Source organism: Malurus melanocephalus, unplaced genomic scaffold (assembly GCF_030028575.1).
Source record: "Malurus melanocephalus ecotype Western Australia unplaced genomic scaffold, MMel_1.1 scaffold_61, whole genome shotgun sequence".
In the NCBI taxonomy this organism is placed as follows: Eukaryota; Metazoa; Chordata; class Aves; order Passeriformes; family Maluridae; genus Malurus; species Malurus melanocephalus.
In genome coordinates, this window is record NW_026623293.1 from 307896 (window position 1) to 329086 (window position 21191).

The 21191-nt window shown below is 41.2% G+C and overlaps 1 protein-coding gene across 1 annotated transcript in view; it reads left to right on the forward strand.

The window, feature by feature from the left end:
- The window catches only part of NALCN (sodium leak channel, non-selective), a 210442-nt gene extending 208140 nt beyond the window's left edge, over window positions 1-2302 (forward strand). The window contains exon 43 of the mRNA XM_057366171.1: window positions 664-2302. Within this exon, the coding sequence (XP_057222154.1) occupies window positions 664-857 (194 nt within the window). The 3' untranslated portion in view covers window positions 858-2302. The remainder of the gene's footprint in view (window positions 1-663) is intronic.
- Window positions 2303-21191: the final 18889 nt, after the last annotated feature.

The following is a 21191-nucleotide window of genomic DNA, read 5'->3' on the forward strand; positions in this document are numbered from 1 at the left end:
AGAAAGCTTGAAAGAATGAGTACCTCAGAGTTTTTTTCTTAGCACTGATCTGGTCCTGTCAATTTTGAATTTTCCTCAGTGGATGGTTCTAAAAAGGGGGGTACAGTACAGCTGACAGGTAAGTATTCTCCAGTCCAACAAAGCGTAATTAAGATCAGTTGTAGGGTTTTTACACTTAGACATGTGATTTAGTGCCATACTGGTAGCTTGTACTGGCTTCAGTCCCCAGGCCATAGTAAGGTATTTTCAAGATGTAGCTGCCATTCCTAAAAGTACAAGCCCACCCCCACTGCACTTCCTCACATTTACTATTTTCACCATTTTGCCAGTAGGTGAGCTCATGTAAGTACTGCCTAAATCATTTAGGTTGCAATTAGCTGAATAAGAAGAGATCTCTTGCATCAGTTATCCCAGCAGAAGGAAAGAGGCACTGCTCAGTTAAAYGGCTCTACCAGCAGATTAGTGGGAGCAGCATGAACATCTGGAGCTGCAAAAACAAACAAACAAAAAAATCTCACCAACATTGGAACAGGGCCCTGATCTTTCTGCACTAAATCATTTAAAAGTGCCCCGGTCCAGCTAGTTCTGTATACCTGAATTCTGAACAAAAATGTCCAAGAAGCAGATCTACTCTAAAACAGAATTTTCTGTTTCATTTCCCAGCCCCCAAACCAATAAGCCATTCAGTGTCTTCAGTCAACCTCCGTTTCGGTGGACGKTCAACTATGAAGTCTGTTGCATGCAAAATGAATCCCATGTCTGATGCTGCTTCCTGTGGATCAGAAGTCAAGAAATGGTGGACAAGACAATTAACTGTGGAGAGCGATGAGAGTGGAGAGGACCTTCTTGATATCTGAGAAACATTTAAGTCATACCACAATCTYATTTTCTATGTTTAGAATTACAGATCCTGTGTGATGTATAATTTCTTTAAAACCAATATAACAAATTTTCTCCTATGCTTATCCTTCTGCCGTATGAGGCATAGCACACACTTATGTGTTAGAATTTACCTCTATAGGTACTAACTGTAATCTGACAAACCTGTATACYATAGCACTACTAACAAAGCCAGAAAGACTATATATTGCCTTTTTAGCAGACAGAGCATTGAAAGATTTCATGTGTTCTGTAGAATCATAATGAAAATTTTCTATACACACCTCTCTGTTTTTCTTCAACCTTTACYGTACTTTAAAGTGGCAGCACTTTACAATACAGGGGTAATGTATTTCTTCTTGTTATGTTTTCCCTCAGTTTTTATTTAGTAACGTTTCTTTAGAAAGATTTTATTATTCACAAATGACCTGAAGAGGTCAGCACTGACTTCGTGTTCAAGGGAAGTATTTTTACAAAGTACAGATTCTGAATTACAATTCTAAGCTTTCTCTGGACCTTTTTTTTTAAAATATGCAAGATACAGAATAATTCATTTTAAAATCAGAAGGTKAAGGATTGGCTTTTAAAATGTAAATATCTTAGAGGTTTGGTTAATTATGCAAAGAGCTTGATTTTAATAGAGAAAATCGGGGTGGGGGAATACATGAAAACTGTGCATTTAAGCATCCAGCAGAAAGCTTTCACATGAAAAACATGGATTTGTGTTTCATTTTCAGAATATACTGGTTACATATATGTGTGATGTCATTATTCTTCTGTTAATTGGGTCCCATTTTTCTTGTGTAGTTGTAAGATAATTTTCTTCTTGTCTGTGATAAAAATTAGCATGTTGGGGGTTCTAATTACAAAATAATATTATATGTCTTTTAAAAAACATTCAGTTTTGCCTGTGTAGGTAGAATTTTACTTACCCATGTGTGTGCTCATGCTACAGGCCTGCAAAGGTAAGGCATGGCACTGTACTGTGGTTAAGTACCTTTGTCCCTTTTATCCCAATGCATCATATTTGACATGTCAGCCTTCATTTGTTTTATGAGCCACCACCAGTGCTTCATTATTGCCAGTGAAAAAGCAGTTATCGCTTTCATAAAAGTTTTGCCAGTGAAAGGTCAGTGCTATACAGATATGGAGGTGGAGAAGGAAAGCCACAAAACACAACCATGGTTGCTAGTTTCTGAATCTWAGGCTGTCAAAAAATGTGGGGTAAAATTGTGCCCTTCCCTCAGGGAAGAACTAAGAGGTTGCAGATTTTGTTGCTTGGCCCCTGCCTAGGTTTTCTAGCATAGTTGGGACCTTTCTGTTACCATTGTTTCCTATGGAAATGATAGTTTGCTCTAACATGGCCTGATGTGAGATCTTGTAAGAGGCTCACAGTTTATTTACATCACCACTCCGAAACTATATCCTTCCAAAAGCAGACAAAAGTCAGTGTTTTGCAATTTTTTCTGGCCAAGATATTAATGTAGAGTGGCCAATATACAACAGTGAAAACACACAGATGCCTTCACCAAAAATGCAAAATTTGTTTTGGCCATGAAATACAGCATTCTTGGCATCTGTCATGTTTTTTTTTTCCACTGTATGGTTGAATATTGTTTTGATTTTTTTTCTGAAATAGTCATATTGAACACATCTGTATTTTGTGGGGGCGTTATGTATTTTGGGGTATATTTAAGTTTAAATCTAGTCAGCTGTAACTCTGTAGTAAAAGAATGTGTGCATTCTCTTGTTTACTAGATTATGAACCATCAACAAAACTTCATATACAAATCCATTGCTTTGTGTTCTGTTTTGTGCTTGTTTAAGTTGAGATTTTGTATATATGACATAAAGATAAATATTTGATTTATAAAAGATAGTATCTTTGAAAGTTCAATAATATATTGAACTGCAGATCACTSTTGCTGCAAGCCTTCTTTTTAAAAACTCTGGCAAACATTTTTTCCTTGCCTTACAGTACACTGTCAATAAAAGTGAGTTGCTTTAAGCAATATTCATCCCTCTACTTTTCATTGTAACTTCATTGGTTATATYTGGCTCATCCATGGTAATGCTGCATAATAACAATCTCTGAGATTTGTACAGGGTTACAAACGTTTGTAATTGAGGACCTTTGGGTTTTTTACTCCAGCTACTGACCTCATCACAACTGCCACAAGGGGTCTCAGTCAAAAGATGGGACTAAATGTGACTGTTCATTATTTATTTTTATTTAACCCACTTTTTTGTTTGCTTTGGAGCCTGGATGTGAGTGTATGTGTCCTGTTTTACTCTTGCAGATACAGGAAGAGGAATGATATTATAAAGATATGAAAATAATAYGTACACAGGCACACAAGCAATCAGTTTAAGATAAAAACCTCCTTAGTRCAGCACCCCCAGCATAACTAAAGAAGGTCCTATTCTGCATCAGAGCAACCAATGAACATTTGCCYGTGAAGGTGAAGAAGCAGAGAAGAGAGTTGAAGAATGACTGGAGTTCAAAGCTTGCACCAACAATGGAGAGACACAAAGAGGAAATTGTGTGTCAGGAAGTCAGGGTCAGTCCAGACAGCCTTAGAGAAAAGTTCAAACAACAATAGATCCTAAGCAAAGGTAAACAAAAAATTGCTGTGAGAATATTGTTACCTGTAAAGATATCCTATACAAATGAAAAGAGGAAGGTGTWCAGACTTCTTTTCATCTACTAAGAGTTCTGTTCCATAGGAAGCAAGTTGCAAAAAGTAATGTAAAAAAAACATTACTTGGTTGGAAAAAAAAAATGTAGTGCATTTTGTCAGAGCTCAAAAAAAAACCTGCCTGTGAGGAGTCTGAGAACACACAGCAAAGATGTGTCTCAATATCATTCCAAAGTCAGGTCATATTTCAGACCATCACTTTTCTAATGAARAAACTAATAACCTGAAACCATTTGCTTTTGGAAGATATCCCACTAAATTAAGAGCTGAAAACAAAAAAGTATGCTTTTACAAGCTGAAAGTACCATTTTTTGTTTCAACTCATGTGGAGCAATCAGGCTTAAACATTTTCAAAGTAACATTACATTCAGTATTGTCTCCATTCAAAGACCAGTATCACTGCTTCTGAGAAGCCAAAGTAGATTAAATGCCAAAAGCAARTGAATAACTTTGTGAGAATAATCTATTTTGTTCTCTTCTTTTATTCACAACATGCCCATGCAGATTAGGGTGTCCATGAATAACTGGAGTAGAAGAGTTTGCGCTGTTTTAACAGTGCATTTGGTGAACCAGCAAGCAGCCTCCCATCCAAGAATGTCCATTCCTTCTGCAATATTTCCACAAGTGAAAACAAACACTGGCCTGAGTTGTCAATCAGAATTTCCAACAGGATTATCTCAGTCTCCCTGAATCTAGCTTTCAGAAGCTCGATTCATTCCTGCTATTGAAGGCTGTTTAGTCACACCACAAATGAACTTGCCACAATGATGCTGGGAAGCTGGCTGCCCTGGTTTGTTCAATTGCTCTGAAACACAAAGGGAGCCTCACTAGAATTCAATTAACCTTCCTCTTCATCCCAAGGGCGCTGGTGTCACACCCCATTAGCAGCTGTTGCCCATTGTTCTCAATGAAGAACCTCTAAGCACGAAGTTATTAACCCATCAGTGGTTAATAGTGTACTGGCAGTGGCATTTTATTCCTCTTCCACAGGTTCCTGTCTCAGGTGTTTATTCCAGCACCCTTACAGGTTTCATACTTTTAGCTGACTTTCATATCTGCCCTGTGGAACTTGGGTGAATTACCTTAGCACCTACAAAAGTGTGTTTCATGAAAGGGTATCTTACTAGAAAGGCAAGAAATGTCTTAAACACACCTAGAAAAGGAAGAAAAAAACCCAAAACTGCTTCAGCTTGAAGAGCTGTTGACATTAGCCTTCTCTTCTTTCTGAATTCAGGCATCAACCACCAGTGGAACAAGCCTCCAATGGCTCAGTGGGAATTGCTTTGTTTCAGTAAAASTTTTGCCAAGGCTGGAAACAAACTGGTTTGTCCCAGGCAGGTATCAGTGTGTCTGAGACACTTGGGCAGTCAGGTTCTCACYGGCTCCTCCACATGCTGGAAGTCTCTGTGGTGGGTTTGCTGTCATTAAGTACATCTTCCCCCGAAGGTAAAAGAAGAGATTTGGTCCTTGAGTTCATTGGCAGGGAAGCTGCATGTCACACCYTCTCTCATGCTGTTTTCTGGTTTCCCTTTAGGTGCTCTCCAGTTTTATGTAAGGTGAACAGTATTTAAGCATGTTCTCCATTCTCAGCATATGCTCCCACAAGAAATGGGGGATTCAACAGTTATGATTTCACTATAATGTATATGATGTCAGTTTATAAAGGTAATAAGTATTGCGTTTTTGCCTCAACACCTCTTCCATAGAACTCCATGTTCTGCAGAATAGATAATCTCTCAGATTTTCTAAATTCATACTGCCTAAGGAATCTGTTCACTGCACATTTAAAAACAAGGGAGAAAAAAGAAGTGAAAAAGAAAAAGAAAGAGAAAAGAAAGAAATAAAAAAAAAATAGTTACCTGAATGTTGGGTTTTAGCTTTGTTTTTTTTTCTGCATTTCATTCTAGCAGCTATTTAAAAATAAATAAATATCTGTTTTTACATAAAGACAGACTTCTCAGTTTTGCAGTCTGACTGCAATCTGATAAAAAAAAGTTCTACTTTCTTCTTAATGTCTCCATTTTTWAAATGCACCTGTTTTGAAATTAAGAGCTTTCATGTTTTTTCTATTTACTTTTAAATCTCATCAAAACCTATTTGTTGTATTTGACTAAAAACTACCAGTACTTTGATTATGAAAAGCTGATTTTGCCCATACATTTTTATCATGCATAAAAACTAATCCAACTATTTTTTTWAATTCCACAGGAAAAGGTTCATATAACTGAAAAACTGGACATGGCCCAGCAAAGTGAGCTTCCATCCCGGAAAGCAAACCATATCCTGGGCTGCATCAAATGCATAGTGTGGCCAGCAGGTAGAGGGATCTCTGCACTGCTGAGATCCCACCTGGAGTGCTGTCTCCAACTTTGGGGTCCCCGACACAAAAAAGACATGGATCTGTTGGAGCAAATCCAGAGGAGAGCCATGAAGATGATCAGAGGATTGGAGCACCTCTCCTATGAAGACAACTGGGGCTGTTCAGCCTGCAGAAGAGAAGACTCACAGGAGATTTCCTAGCACCTCCCAGTACCTAAAGTAGGATGATAGGGTGGAGAGAAACATTTTATCAAGGCCTGTAGTGACATGACAAGGGTTAATGGCCTCAAACTGAAAGTGGCTAGATGTATATTTGATATTAGTAAGAAATTCTTTACTGTGCAGGTGGTGAGGCAGGAGCAGGTTGCCCAGCGAAGTTGTGGATTTTCCATCCCTGGGAATGTTCAAGGGCAGGTTGGATGAGGCTTTCAGTAACTTGGTCTCATGAAAGGTGCCTCTGCCCATGACAGGGGGCTGGAACTAGATCATCATTGAAGATCCATCCAAGTCAAACAATTCTATATTTCCTGATTTTTTTTTTTTTACACGGCATACAGAAAAATGTCATGCAGGAGAGAGAGGAACACTGCCTTAGTTATGAGTATGCTGAAAACTGCACTCTATTTGCTGGAATTTATTCAGAGAAATTGTTGRTTGGCTGACATCACTGGGTCTTCCCAAGCAATTGAAGTATTTCAAAGAGTTAACATCACCAAGGAATAAAACAAATAATTTTTCCCAGTTCCTTTCCAGTTGCCTGCTGAGTCCTCCAATGCCACCAGACAATTAGTGGTGAGTTTTACAGGGCTTGTAGGCACTGCTGGCCTTGGCCACCCCACTGTTGGAGACAAACACTTCCTCCTCAAAGCTGGCAGATGCAAATAGGTGCCTGTGCCTCTRTCCTGCACGACAAAACTCTGCTTTTCCACTGTACCCACAGTGGCGGGGAGTTAAAGCTCTAAAAAGGTCATCAGGGGCTGAGATGATGCAGGTCCCCTCAGGCTTCTCTGCCAAGAGGGGACACCATTGTCACCATGGTGCTTGAGCAGCCAAGAGCAGCCAACAGACACAGAAAGGCTTGCCTAAGCTTTGCTGCCAGCACTTTCGGATCAGTGATATTAGGTATATAATATATCCACTCCCACGCTGCAGACAATCCTGAGGGTGTGATCCAGTAACAGGTTCGGCCGCTGTGATTAAGAAAGTGTCAAATGTATTGCTCGTAGCCAGCTCCAGCTCTTCCACAGGAAAGTACAATGCCCTGAACTTTTTTGATTTAACTCTTCACCCAATGGCTTCTTCTGAACTCTGTTAAATGCTCCAGATTCAAAAATCCGGGTATTAAAACCTTCATCTTAATTGCATCAGCCAACAGCAAAAATATTTATCTGACACTGGCCTATAATGTATTTCAACATTACATGCATTCATCAATTCAGCATGTATCTGTAAGGAATTATCTACACGAGGCAGTTGCACCAGCTTAAATTTAACCTGTTATTGCAAATTGATTCCTTTAAATCACTTTGAATACCTGTGGAAATGCTTCTCTCAGCTTAAAGATTTTTTATATTGATCTATGTTTAAACCCAAATAACCTTGCTTTTATTCTAATGACAAGAGTGCTCCCACAGGTCTACACATCAGCCTTCTTAATACCCACACCTTTAATTACATGGTTTCAAGTCCTTAGAGTAGAGGAGCCCCTTCTTACGGTCTCCAGAAGCAGTTGAGATGATAACCAGAAGCTGTCTCAGGACCAGCTTGCACCCTGCTGCTTGAGCACCCATGGAACCCGGTGCCAGAGCAGCCCTGGCTCTGCCAATTTGCCCCAAGATATCGTTGGGCTGTTTGGGGCAATTTACATGAGGAACCACCCTCAAGGAGTCATTTAGTTTAGTCTGTATTGGGTATGGTTCCCCCCACCTTTGTGCAGGCCTTGGATATGGTGCGAGCAGCTCTGTGCCCCCCAATATTCCTACCAGCCTCCCTGCCACACCACGGAGCATGCCAGACATCCTTTCAGTTCCACACTGAAACTGGTGCAGTAAATTCCTTGCCTTATCCCAGATGGCTGAAGCATTATTCCTTGCCTTATCCCAAATGACTGAGTTGAACAAAGCACACAAACAATCTCTGTCTTCATTTTTAAACACAAACAGGACTCAGGCTCAGATTGCTTTCACCAAACCCTTTCTTCTTTCAAGTGAATCAGTGCTTTTCATCAGGAGAAGCTTTGGATACAATTGTAAGACCAGTTTTCTGAGCTAACYGAATTACAGAGTTTTAGAGTTTTAGTGTATCAGTCATATACAGTTGTAACCAAATATTATATTCCCCCAGAGCTGGGCAATCAGAAACGCAAAAGACAGAACATCTCAACAATTTCTGATAGCTGAGCCTTCTGAGATATCACAGAACCATGGCAAATGTAAACTGGTTTTTTAACACTAGAGGGCTGGCATTACTTTACTTTGTTCTCTGTACACATTCATACAAGATAAGTAGCTTAATCCTCATTGTGGTAGTGGTTTAATATTGGTTTAATTATTTTGGTTTGTAGAGTGTTTAGATACTTCAGTGACAAGGTATTTCTACTCTCTTTGTATAACAAAGAACCTGTCATTAATCTTTTAGAGCATCTAGAAAAAAGTCATTCTTTTTGTTTGTGGAAGCATGCCTTTTTGGGAAACTAATGATATTTGAATTCCCACTTGTATATGATGTGCGCAGAAGTTGTAATAGAAGATTGAGTTAGCAACAGCATTCCATTTTCTGTATCTCCAGTGATTATGGTATTTGCTGTCAGATGGAGTATAGCTTAAATTTGCATATCAGTTCTCAGGGAAATTCAGAAGTGAGACCATTTTCAAAATACAGATACTAAAGTTGAAGAAACAATAAGGATGCCAAAAGCCTTATRCCATAAAATAAATCTATATTTCACTTATTGGAGACAGAAATTCTGCTCAAAATTTTGTAGAGCAATGCCTGCTTTTCATGATGCCTGCTTTTGTTTTCTGGATTTTCTCTGCCTGGCCATAAGTATCTACATATGCTCACTTGAAAGCTATGGTTAGATGAGAAATACCATAACAGATTATGTTTGGTAATTTATTGATAGTTAATCATTTTGAGAAATATTTGAAAGCTTGCTCTCTGTGCTTCTGCATGCTGGGAGAAGCGATGAGAGAGAGAGATTTTTCTTTCCTGTGTGCAGCAGGATACCTATCAGCAGGAAATGTAATCTGGAACCCAAATCACTGTAAAACCTTCACTTGTTTCTTTCCATTTCCAACAGTAGCTGGGAGAGAGGAGCTGAGGGTCAGCCTGTGTGGAGGAATTGCTGGAAATTTCTGTGATCATACTCTTGATAAATGCAGGTAGGCTGCAGCAAAGTTAGGGCTGTGCAGTGGTGGGAGGATTGAGGCAGCAAAGGCACAGAGGAAAGATGAAGGAGATAAAGATCAAAGAATCATAGACTGGTTTGGGTTGAAAGGAGCCTTAAAGACCATCTAGTTCCAGCCCCACCTGATATGAGTAGAGACACCTTCCTTTAGAAAAGGTTGCTCAGAGTCCCACCTGACCTGGCCTTGAACATTTCCAGGGATGAGGCATTCACAAGATCTCTGGACAACATGTTCCAGTGCCTCACTTTCCTCAGCCCACAAAAAGGAGAGGTCTGAGGAGGGTCTGGATGTTTTTTCCCTGAATGTGTCCCCTTGGGAAARCCCTGCAATGGGTACAAGTCCTAAAGCTGTGCAGTGGACAGCAGCAAATTCAGAATGTAAGATGCATAAAATAGTTTTTCAGGAATTCTTTACAGAACTTCCCTGAAGACATTAATTTTCCTTCCATCTTTAGAAGTGAGTAGGCAGGGCCTTGCAGGAGCCTGCAGCTCTTCTGTCACCACTGTTACCTGGCAGGGGACAGTCCTTAAGGTGCCAGGGGTGTCACAGCAGGGGTGGGTGCAGCCATGGAGGGGACACCCAGCTCAAGGGTCACTGTGGTAGCCCGTGGGCTTTAGGGGTTATTTCAAAGGACAAAGGGCCATACTGGGACCACAGTCACACACGGCAGCAAGGGTGAGTTCACACATCAGTGGTGCACGGTAGGATAATCAGGGATAGCTGTTGTCTCAGATGTGTCTCCAGCAGCTTCTGTTTAAAATTATAGGGAGCGGCTCAGGAAGACAGGTCATGGCACTGTTTATCACGGTGCTGTCCCCGAAGCTGAGGTGTGGAAATAAGAGGGAAACATATGTTCTCTAGGCAGGAGAAAAGCAACCTGCAAAGCTGTGTGATCTCCGTGCCAAGTCAGAGCTTTAATTGGCACAAAAATTACCTTCACTAACACCTGCAAGCGAGTGCATAGTACTCTGCATTAATAGTCAGATGGAGAATGAATTCCTTAGACACAAAGGAAAAACATTTCCTCTTGTAGATGATGGTGCATCAGATATCTCAGGCTGCTTCAAAGCCAAGAGCATTACTGGAACCAGGAACCAGAACCATGACACCCTACTTTATTTCGGGTGTGAACCTCTTCAGTAAAAGTGCTCGTCCCCAAACAAAGGAATCTGGCTGAACCTGCACAAGCTTGTCAGCACAGAGATTAGCCAGGTGAGAAGCAGTGATACACAAGCATCACTGAAAATGAGTTTGGGATATTTTGAGATAGCAGAAAAGAGAATGAAGTTGGTCTCTCTCGAAGCTCTGCTGCTACAGAGCAGTGGGTGAAAGATGTTGAAAGCAAATGCAGCARTTCTCGAGCATGACAGTCTTCTAACTGAAGGTGCTTGCTGCTGTCTTTCATGTGTGTCACACGTGTCCTCTGTTGTTTTTCACAATGGGGTCAAATAGAATGTTCCAAATCCTTTACTCTTCACTGATCTGATTTTTCAAGTGTTTATGGATAGCACTGAGCACATAGCAGAAGGTAAATCATGTTTCTGAATTTCTCTTCAGATACTGAATAACTTTCAGAGATGCCTCACTTCCGTGGCAAAACAGCCTCCAGCAGAGATGAACTCACCCGGGTGGCTGAGATGTCCCTTCCATCACCCAGCCCTTTACCAGAAATCCCCATTGCAGTTTGAAAGTTACAGGTTTCTGCTGACAGTTGACCCTGCCAGTTTCTCGAAGCTTGGGATGTGAGGGGCCAGCAGGATCTCAACAGCTTTGTCTTCCTTAAAGTAAGAAGGGTGTTTTAGTTTTCAAACTTGAATTAATTAGACATTCCCAAAARTGCTAGTCCTAAAAGGACTAGCCCCATCAGCAGGTATAAAGATATGGGTTTTTTTCTGTAATGCAGCAGCTTAAGRCCTCTGACTCCTTAATGGCTAAGCTTTGGGTTGCTGATTGACTGCTGCACAGGCCATTGTTTCAGTCCTATCCTCAGTCCTGATGGGATCGAATTCACAAATCCTACAGCACACAAAGCAGAATTGCAGAGCTGCATTTTCCCATATGGAGGAAAAATTCAGAAAAAAACCCACATCTCAGTAGCAGRCAGCCTTGGGAGAGTCCTCCTGAGKGWCCAGGGGGGAAGCTGAGCCCAGCAATGCTTTCTCAGGGTGTGACACCACAGGCTATTTAGGTGACAAATAGCTTGTCCATGGCTCCAGAATAAAAATACTTTTACAGTTTYGTTGGTTTGAGGATGGTGTTGTTGCTGTAGTTCTGTTGCTATTTTTTTCTCTCCCTTTTTGGGCCCTTGTTCCTCCTGCAGGCCTGGGTAGATTCACAGTCCAGGACACAAAGCCAGGAGTCTGACTCTTTCCACATCACATCTGCCCTTCACCCCGTGAGGAAATGTGATGCTGGAGTGATTACATGGACCTGTAACACCAAAAAACCATAGCAAGACCTCTCATGTAAGGATATGGGAAGGGTGGAAGCAGGTCTGAGGCCAAAGAGAAAAACAATGGGAGGGAAGACAAACTCGCATTTATCAAAATTGGATTTAGCTAATGTATTGTAGAAAGTAGCATCTTGGATTTAAATAAAGAATCATAGAAGTGTTTGGTTTGGAAGGCACATGGGCAGGAACACCTTTCTCTGGACCAAGTTGCTCAAAGTCCATCAAAGTGACCTTGAACGCTCCAGGGTTGGGGCATCTACAACTGCTATGGGCAACCTGTCCCAGTGCCAYATCACCCTCACAGTACAGAATTCCTTCCAGATATCTAAATTAAACCTACTCTCTTTCAGTTTAAGGCCATCACCTTCATTCAGTCACTTGAAGTATTCATTTTGTTCCTGTAAAACTCTATCAGTAAAGCATAGGGAAGCGTATTCAAATTTTACCTCTTTTTCCTGAAATATTTAAAAATACAGCTTTCCAGCAATAAAAGATTTCAGGAAGGCTCCTGGGAAGGCTTGTGMTTCATGTTTCTTCCTTTTTTTCTTCTTTAATTTTCATCTCACCCCAAAGAGAAGCATTGTGTGGCAGAGCCGTGTGCCAGGGTGTGCATAGAGTGACGCGGATCTCGGCACACACRGTCACCCCAGCCCGAGAGCGATTGAGCTCCACCTCATGCAGAGGGTGCCAGGCAGGAGCTCTGCCCCGGGGACTGCACCTCGGAGCCCTTTCCAGGAGCCGTCTGGACTGTGCCCAGCTCCAGCTGGCGCAGAATTACTCGGGACCTAATTACAACAACCTGGTGACAGCGCAGTGAGAGGAGCTCCTCATTAAACACCATGGTCTGGATGCCACGGCTGGCGCAGGAAGCTCTTAAATGGTTATTGCTGGAAACGGCGAGTGCGTACCAGGGGAAAGATCACTCTATAAATGTGCTATTTCCTACATTCTTTCTCCAAGCATCTGTTATTGYTCTCTGCCAAAGACAGGATATTAGATCTTTAGATTGGCTCTGTGCAGCCAATCTACTCGTTTTATCATTAGGTCTGTAGCAGCAGCTACAAGAAAAACTTTAAAATACTTGAGTGGAAAAAAAATCCTTTAATAGTATTTTTGCCCTTTTGTTTGTCTTCTGAAATAGTAAGCAATACAAAGGAGATGCATCAGTATTGATCTGAACCATCCCACTTGCAGTATTTGCTTTCTATTTCCACAATATTATAGTAATATCTCATAGGACTGAAATTAATATTCATTGAAATATTGTATAAAGTAGAAAGCAAACCTTTTCTGGTATATTTGTACTACTATGGTGAGCAACAATTCTCGTGTTGTGTGGCACAATGCAGAAAGGCTTTTTGCCTTTTTACTGTGATAAGGTTGAATAAAGAATAAGTTTAGGCAGCAGAAATCTTCCTGATCTAAAAGTAAAACCAAAAGGCCTTAAACAGCTGCACAACATCCAGGAACATTTGACAAGGTTTACTCAAGGACTGGATGTGTGGCCTCCTGATTTGAAACGTGTGCTTTCCCATCTCTTTCTCCACCTTGCTTTGCAGGTCTCAGAAGCCAGTTGCCATGAAGCAGGTTGGGTGATTTGGGATGCCAATGGCCCATCATTCACCTCAGAGAGGTGCAGTAACAAGCTTCTCCTTGCATTTGCTTGTGCTATGAAGGTCTCAAACATTTCTTGTCCACTGGATAAAACACCTCCTTCCAGGCTGCCACCAACACAAATGGATCCTTGTTTATCCTTCCCAAATATCGTCATACCTGATGGGTCCTCTGGCTTTAGTGAGCTCGCCTGAGGCAGCCTGTCATTGATTGTGTTCTCTGGGGTGTGGTGTCTCCCTGAAGTGTGGGATCTCAGTGGAAATATGGCTGTGGCTTCTCTGGCAGTAGCAGTAAGCCTTTGCTACACTGACCTGTAATTAGCATTTCTTTCCTAGAATAACAAATAACAAAAATTGACCTGAAGTGACTCCAGCAGTTTTTTATTTGCTACTCTTCTCCTGTGAATCTCTGCTAGTAACAACAGACAAAAMAACAATGCAGGATAAAAGCAGATTTTCATTTCTTTTTTACTTTACACTGCTGTTTGCTACTGATGAGGGGCACTGCAGGACATGTAAACATATTTGCAATATGATCCACCAAACATGAAAGCCCTGGCCACTGTTCTTTTGCTGAGATAAGTGATGAAAAAATCCAGTTAAAACAAACTTTAAAGTAGATTTGTTTTAAATTGCTCTGAGTTTTCAAAACCAAGCCTTTCAGGCTCCAAATAATAATCGTCTTAGGATCTCCTTGTTTTTGGAGAAAGCTCTCTTTGCCAAGAACAGTACTTTTTTCTATATTTATCTGGGAGACACACAAAAGCAATGCTTTTTATTTGACAGTTTCTGCTAAGCTCAGGTCTCCTTGATRCTCTCAAATGCATAGAAAATCTTTCCCCAAAGGTCTTTAATGCCCAGAATCTTTAAAGTCCTGTGGAAAAAGCCTGGGGCCACACCACTGTGGACATGGAGAGCCTTGACATCAGCAGGAATGGAGCATTATTTCAAATGCTGCTGCAGAACTGTGTCCAGCCCATGGCACAGAGCTGCCAGGTGCCCTGGAAAACCCCTGTGAAAGCCCCTGGCACAAGGCAGTGCTGCAGATCTTGTGTGCTCTAACCCATGCCCTGCTTACAGTGCCAGGCTCTAAACTCCTGTTCTTTTTGCTGAGGTAAGTGATGAAAAAATCCCGTTAAAACAAACTTTAAAGTAGATTTGTTTTAAATTGCTCTGAGTTTGCAAAGTCAAGCTTTTCAGGCTCCAAATAATGATTATTTTAGAATTTCCTTGCTTCCACAGACCTCTTCCACTAGGATTGTTCCTCCTTCCGTGTCTTCCCACACACAGAAATATCTGGGATCTTTGGGACCGCTCCCTGTTCAAAGCTCAGCTTGGGCATTGACTTTCTCCACAGCAGCCAAAGGCCTTCTCATTTAAGCAACAGCCTAAGGGTAAACCCTCACAGATTCATAGAATGTTTGGGTTGGAAGGGGACCCTAAAGATCAYCTCATTCCAACCCCCATCATCACAGCATCCCGTATGGAAGTAGAACGTCATTGTGTGAGTCCAGCAGGGGCCCCATTGGACAGGCAAAATATCCATAATAGGAATCATCTTGAAAGAAGCTCATCAGTGACCTGTGGCAACCTGAAACATGAAAATTTAATCAGCTCCTGAACTCTAGAAAAAAGCCTGCCTTCCATCTGYGCGTATCTTCTGTCCTGTTCCAGTTAGACCTCCAGCTCAAGTGGTCCATTCCACAAAGACACAGTCCTGGCACTACATAATTGGCCATATGAACCTGAAATCTGAGGAGTCAGACTGCAGCAGGAACATCTCCTAATAAAACTGCTTATCATCATCTGGCTTACCATGCCCAAGCTGAGAAATGACCCCCACACATAAATCTATCTTCATAGCTGGGTTCATTATTTTTTATCTGGATTCACATCCACACACAATTATTTTMATCTCTAGTTTAAAAGCAGAACTTGGAGTGTAAATGTTATTRACTTCTAGAGCCTCCTGTCCCAGGGCAGTCTTACAAGGTCCTTGACTACCAACAGCAGCTTGCTGCTTGTTCTCATTATGCTGACATGTATGTTTATTCCAAGACCCTTCAAGTAGGTTTGTTGCACTCATAAATTTCCCAGGAAGTCTGCCAGAGGCATAACATGTTCCCAACTATCTGAAAGTCATCAGTGAACTCTGAGAAGGCAATATTTTAAAACCAAAGCTAACAGTGAATGTTTGCACTTTATATAAATATAGCAAAAACRTATCTATAGAAATACTCAAATTAGTTTCTTGGTGTGGTTTGAAAAGCTGATGATATGAAAATATGGAAACTGTTTTTCCTTCTCAGATAGAGTGAGGTGATTTACTAGCCTTAAGTAAGAAAATATTGAGTAATTCCTGCTTGTTAGGCAAACACAGTAAAAACTGGATGCTGTAAACAAAAATCCAGGACACTTAAAACCTGGAAGTGAATCCAGAATAAATGGGACATGTCTGTGAAGGCACCTCCAGGCTTCTGTCGGTTTGGAAGGAGCAGCAGCAGATCCAGGATTTCTCTAGGAGTGGCAATAAGAAATTTTGACTTAACTTTGACACCTTACACTAAATTTTGGCGATACCTCGGAGAGGTGATATACCTAACTTGGGGCAATCAGACCAGAGCTTTTTGCTGCTCACAGCATCAACACTTTGTGTCAGGGAAGCATTTGATTATCTGATGCATGCATGAAAAATATATTTTTCCTCAGCTGAGAATCAATAAAAATTCTGAGAAGAGAGAGCTGGCCCTCTGCCTCCATGGGAGTTTTGTTGATGGTCTGGAGATTCTGGAAGCTGAAAGCTTCTCGAGTGCCCCTGGTCAGAAGGAGAGGASACAGCAATGAGGAGCAGGTTGTGTTCTGAGGGACGCAGCAGCTCTGTAAATGAGCACAACCCGTTCACAGATACAAAGCCACAAATTACTGCCTCACTTATCACAGGAGCTGTCAGAGAGGCTCCCCTGGGACAGCGCATGGACACTGGCAAAGTGTTCCATGCTGAGTTAGGCATCCTTGCATGCAAACTGAAGCAATAATCTGTTTTTCCTTTTGTTTAATAAAATCTAAGTTAGTATAGCTAAATCTCCAGATGAAGATTTAACTTTCTTCTGAAGAGTTTCTCTCTTCCCTTGGAAGTCATCTTGCATCAGGTGTGGGAGATAGATAACAGCCAAGGAGAATTTGGCTTCTGCCCTCAAGTGAAGCAAACTGTATCTCACTGCATGTAAAATCCTGTGTAACAATGCATTTATTGGTTTTCATCCAGAAATCTTTCCTACTGTTGCTAGTATTCCCCCCCAGCTGAGAGTCTGGCTTCCATGCAGCTCTCACACCAAGCAGTTCCTCCAGCCTTGAAGAATTCCTTGAAAAATGGATTTAGGATGCCCACAAGTCTGCCTGGCTGTTGGAGCTTCCTACCAAGCCTCCAGTGCTGCAGCCTGTGAAATAGCTGTTATTCAGACTAATGAACATTGCTTGTGCAAGCACTGGTGGGTAGAAAGTGGCCATGAATAAATTTAGGACGGAAATTAGACAAATATTTCTGAGCCTCAGAAAAACGATGGTTCTGGAAAAGCCTTTTGTCATAGCAGTGGTAGTTAAATCTTTAAGCACTTCAATTAAAAATAAAAAGTTCATCAGTTTATGCTTTGCCTGAAAAACAAAAGACCAACCCAGGATTTTTGCCCACTGTGTTGCCAAATCTGAGTTTCAACAGAGCACATCAGCACCTCTGTGGGGCTCAGTGGGGGCTACAGAGCTCACGGCAAAATAACGCACACGCTGAGCCTGGTTACTGCGGGGCATGAGGACACACAGGGCGTGACAATCACATCCTCRTGTTTTAAATAAGGAGCATGGGTTACATTAAACAGCAGAGATGGCTCTTTGGAAATGGCAGGGCCCTGGCTGTGATTCAGCAGGCTGGGGGGAGCAGCAGGGTTACCCTTGAGGCTGAGACACCCGCACATTGCGCTGCAGGGCACCCACTGCCAAGGGGCTGTGAGATGGCATGGGATTACAATACTCAGGGGTTTGTTATAGAAAGACCCTCAGAAATGTCTGGTTTTTCAGCATCCAGTGCTGTGGTTTGCATGTTGCATTTGTCTCTAATGCACGCTTCAGTGGTTTCTTGTTACCTTCCAAGTCAATAATAAGTAAATAGGCCCATTTTATCTAGATCGTGTTTAAACAGCACAGTGTGGCATTTCTCTGTGGCACAGCAGTTGAAAAGAAGGCCCCTACCTAAAAGATTTTACAAGTGATGGGTGAATCYGATGGAGAAGCACAAGAGAACACAAGCCAAAATGATGCTCCCAGCCACAGCATTGGGCAGAGGTCTCTGCTCAGCTGCAGCCTGACCACTGTCAAGTTTTGCTGCTGGCATTGCAATAGAGGAGGGTTTTAAGAAGGGATTAACCACCGGAGCATCTTTTTTTCTGCATCCTTTTGTGCTTTTGTGCTTTCTCTGCTGGCTCAAAAGCAGCAGGTAAGTAGCCCGGTTTATTGTCAGAGCTTTTCTTGCTGTTGCTGATGAACTGCAGCAGCACAATGGGAGCAGGAGGAGCCTTGCAGAGTTTAGCTCCAAAGAAACAAAACTAAGAAAATCCGTGTTTGCTAATGGAGAAAAGAAAATCATCTGCACTGAAAGGAGCTGGCTCACTGAATGGGGTCTGTGAGTTCCTGCCTTGGCTCCTGWAGGCAGTCACCTACATTTGAAAAGAAACAGAAGGAAAGATAAGAGAATGGTAAAATGCTGCTCCATGAGTTAGGGTAAATACTCTGCCCATTCCGGGATGTTTCAGCTTTGCCTGCAGAGTCTGCCAGAGTCAAAGCAGTTTGTGTGATGTATTTTCATTTCATATCCAAATAGCTGTAGGTTACCTTTTGTGTCCCTCTCAGGTGTGCAGTGGCCATGAGCTAACCTGTGTCTAAAGCAGCACGGAGGGAAAGAGGTAAAATACTGCTCCTAATTTGTGGCCATGGAGAAAAAAGGTCCTTTCTTTCCTTTTTGTTATTGGCAATGTGTGGAGCTGATGTGAATGGGCTKCTCAGAATGGGGTGGCTAGTTCTTATTCAGAAGTGTGCACTGTATGGGATTATTGATTTCTTCTCTGCTTGGAGATAAAAAAAACAGAATAAGCAGGAAACAGTTTTCACACTTGACCTCATGCATGGTCAGCCCTGAATTGTTTTGGAGCAGGTTCTCCTACATCCATTTTTAACCTTTAGATACTGCAGTCTTTATGCACTCAGCAAGGGCACTCTACACACAGTTATCACCTCCTAACCACCAGCTAATTGGGCTTTCCAAAATGCTTCACGTTCAACCCCAAAATTATTAAATCAATGCAGTTTTTTGAAGAAATCATTAATCATTTTATTTCTGCTTGTCTGCTTGATTTTGTCTGGTTTTCTACACCCCCATCCATGTTATACTAAGCAGTAGTTTTCAATTATGCCTATTTTTTTCATCTTCTGTTATTAAAATAGGAGTAATGATGGTGCTGACACAGTTGTGGAAAAGGAGGAAAATGATTAATTAGAGCATACATCAATAATCACTTGGCTTTCTCTAACTGCAATGTATTAGTATAGGATTTAGCAGCTCTAGAAATAAAAGCCTATTGAATTAGTAACAGTCCCCTTTTATTGAGAAGAACACTTACATTACGAATTTATCTTAAAACATACAGTGTTCTCACTCTCCAATTTCAAAATCAGTTAAATCATAGAAAAGCAATTTTTCCTTGCTCACATATTTAATATACAACAGTGTGTTATACAGCAAAGGAAAGGATACAGAATTATTCTTGTAAATGAAGAGTTTGTTTTAAATAGCTCATTTTTTCAGGGTTTTGTAGGATCCATCACTAATTGCTCACAGTATCAAATAAACACAGGTGACACACACAATCCCTCAGGACATCAATCCACACATTTCTTGAATTATTTACAAATGTGGGTTTAGCCTTGTACATACACATGCTTATCATTTGTCACCCTCTGTTACTCACCTCCATGTTTAGAAGCTCTTGGTCAACCAGCCCTGGTTGAGATGCAGCCGGAGCCAGCTCATCCTGCCAGAAARGGATTTATAATTCAAGGCCAATATAACTGGAAGCAGTTCTGAAGTGTTTTGCCATCATCYTTTCCATTTGCAGCAAACATACTTGAAATGCCAAGATGGAAATGTAAAAGTCAAAAATTGCAAAAAAGAACAAAGTATGTAACTAGTAAACTTTACAAACATAAGTACACAAGCTGTGGAGATTAGTGTATGTCTACATACACTAATTTTGTGTCTCATTTTGTGTTCTAAGATACAACAAAAAGTTAAGGAACAATGACAACATTTTTGGATGCCTCCCTTTTGGCCTTGCACTACTTTTAATGAGCATTTTTCCTGGGTTGATACTTGAACTCCCTAATTATTTTAATCCAGCTGGCCCCATCACTAGCAGATATTTACAAGAGAAACATGGATTGGCTGCAGATAAAGAAGCTGGTGTTCAAGGCAAGTAAATAATTCCATCTAGTTCCTATTGGGTTTCTGTTGGTGTCATATTTCAGTGAACAACAGGACATTTTTAAAATATAAAACAACAATTGAATTGTCACAGTATGGGTGGCATTTCAGTTCTGCACCACTTCCTCACTGGACCAGAAGATAAAAGGCTGAAATATTAAGGGACATAGAGCCAGACATGCTTCATCTGTTAGCATCCCAGCATGGCACCAGAAATGGGCTTCTGAGAAAGAAACATTAAAATTAAGTTCCCAGGGATGTTAACCCTTGTGTCGCTTTTCTTCACCTTCATCCCACACATTCCTTTCCTCAGAAAATGGGGATAACACCATTGTGGAAGCAAACACCAGGTGTGTTTTGAATTATGTTGGCAAATTTGCATTGAAAAGTGTGAATTGGCTGCTGAGAACCTCCAGCTCTCACCAAGAGTTTATTCAGTGGGACTCATCCCAGAATGTCAACTTTGCAACCCAATCTTTGCATGTCCAAGCTTTTTGACATAATCTCTTTTTTTTTACTATTATTTTTATTTTCCCCCTGTGGCTTCTGAAACCCTATATCTTCTCCACAGCCCTTCTCCAGCTCTCTCCCCATGGGTTTTCATCTGGCAGTTCTGGGACATCCACTCACTTGTATCTCTGACTTCACTTTACCATAACAAAGACAAAACTATTTCCAGTTTTACGCCTTTTACTTCAAACACCCTTTTCCTTTTCTGARCAGCTTTTTTTGGCTGAGGTACATGACCTGCGACTTTATCCCGAAAAATATTTGAWATTTGCTTAAGATACATAATTGAGAGGAATGAGAGTATTTGCCAGTTTGCTCAGGAGAACGTGAAGCCTGAAGCCAGCCCATGCAGTTGAAACTGATCTTCTCAGAAATTCAAAGTGTCAAAATTCTGACACTTCTAATTTTCCTAGTGGAGAGGCAGCCCAGACTATTTAGCCACTGCTCATCTCCTATATCTCCACCTGTGTAAGGATATAATACTGTTTATGAGAAGGGTCTGTTTGTGTTCCAGTAAGAATTAGTCTCTTCTTCAAAGCCAGAGTGAAATCCTGTTTCTAATTGTTTCAAGACAGAAGAGGAGTGGGGAAATTAAATGGAACAGAAATGTAATGTGCATAGTAGCCTTTCAACTTCTTTGGAATCTTAAGTAAAATGTAAAATGCTTTTTGAAAAGGTCATGTAGTAGAAACTATCAGTTTTAATGAGGCATTCCTCTCCTCTGTTGAGGCAAAAGTGTCAATATGAAACAACCTCCGACCAGAAGTACACAAAGGAAAAATG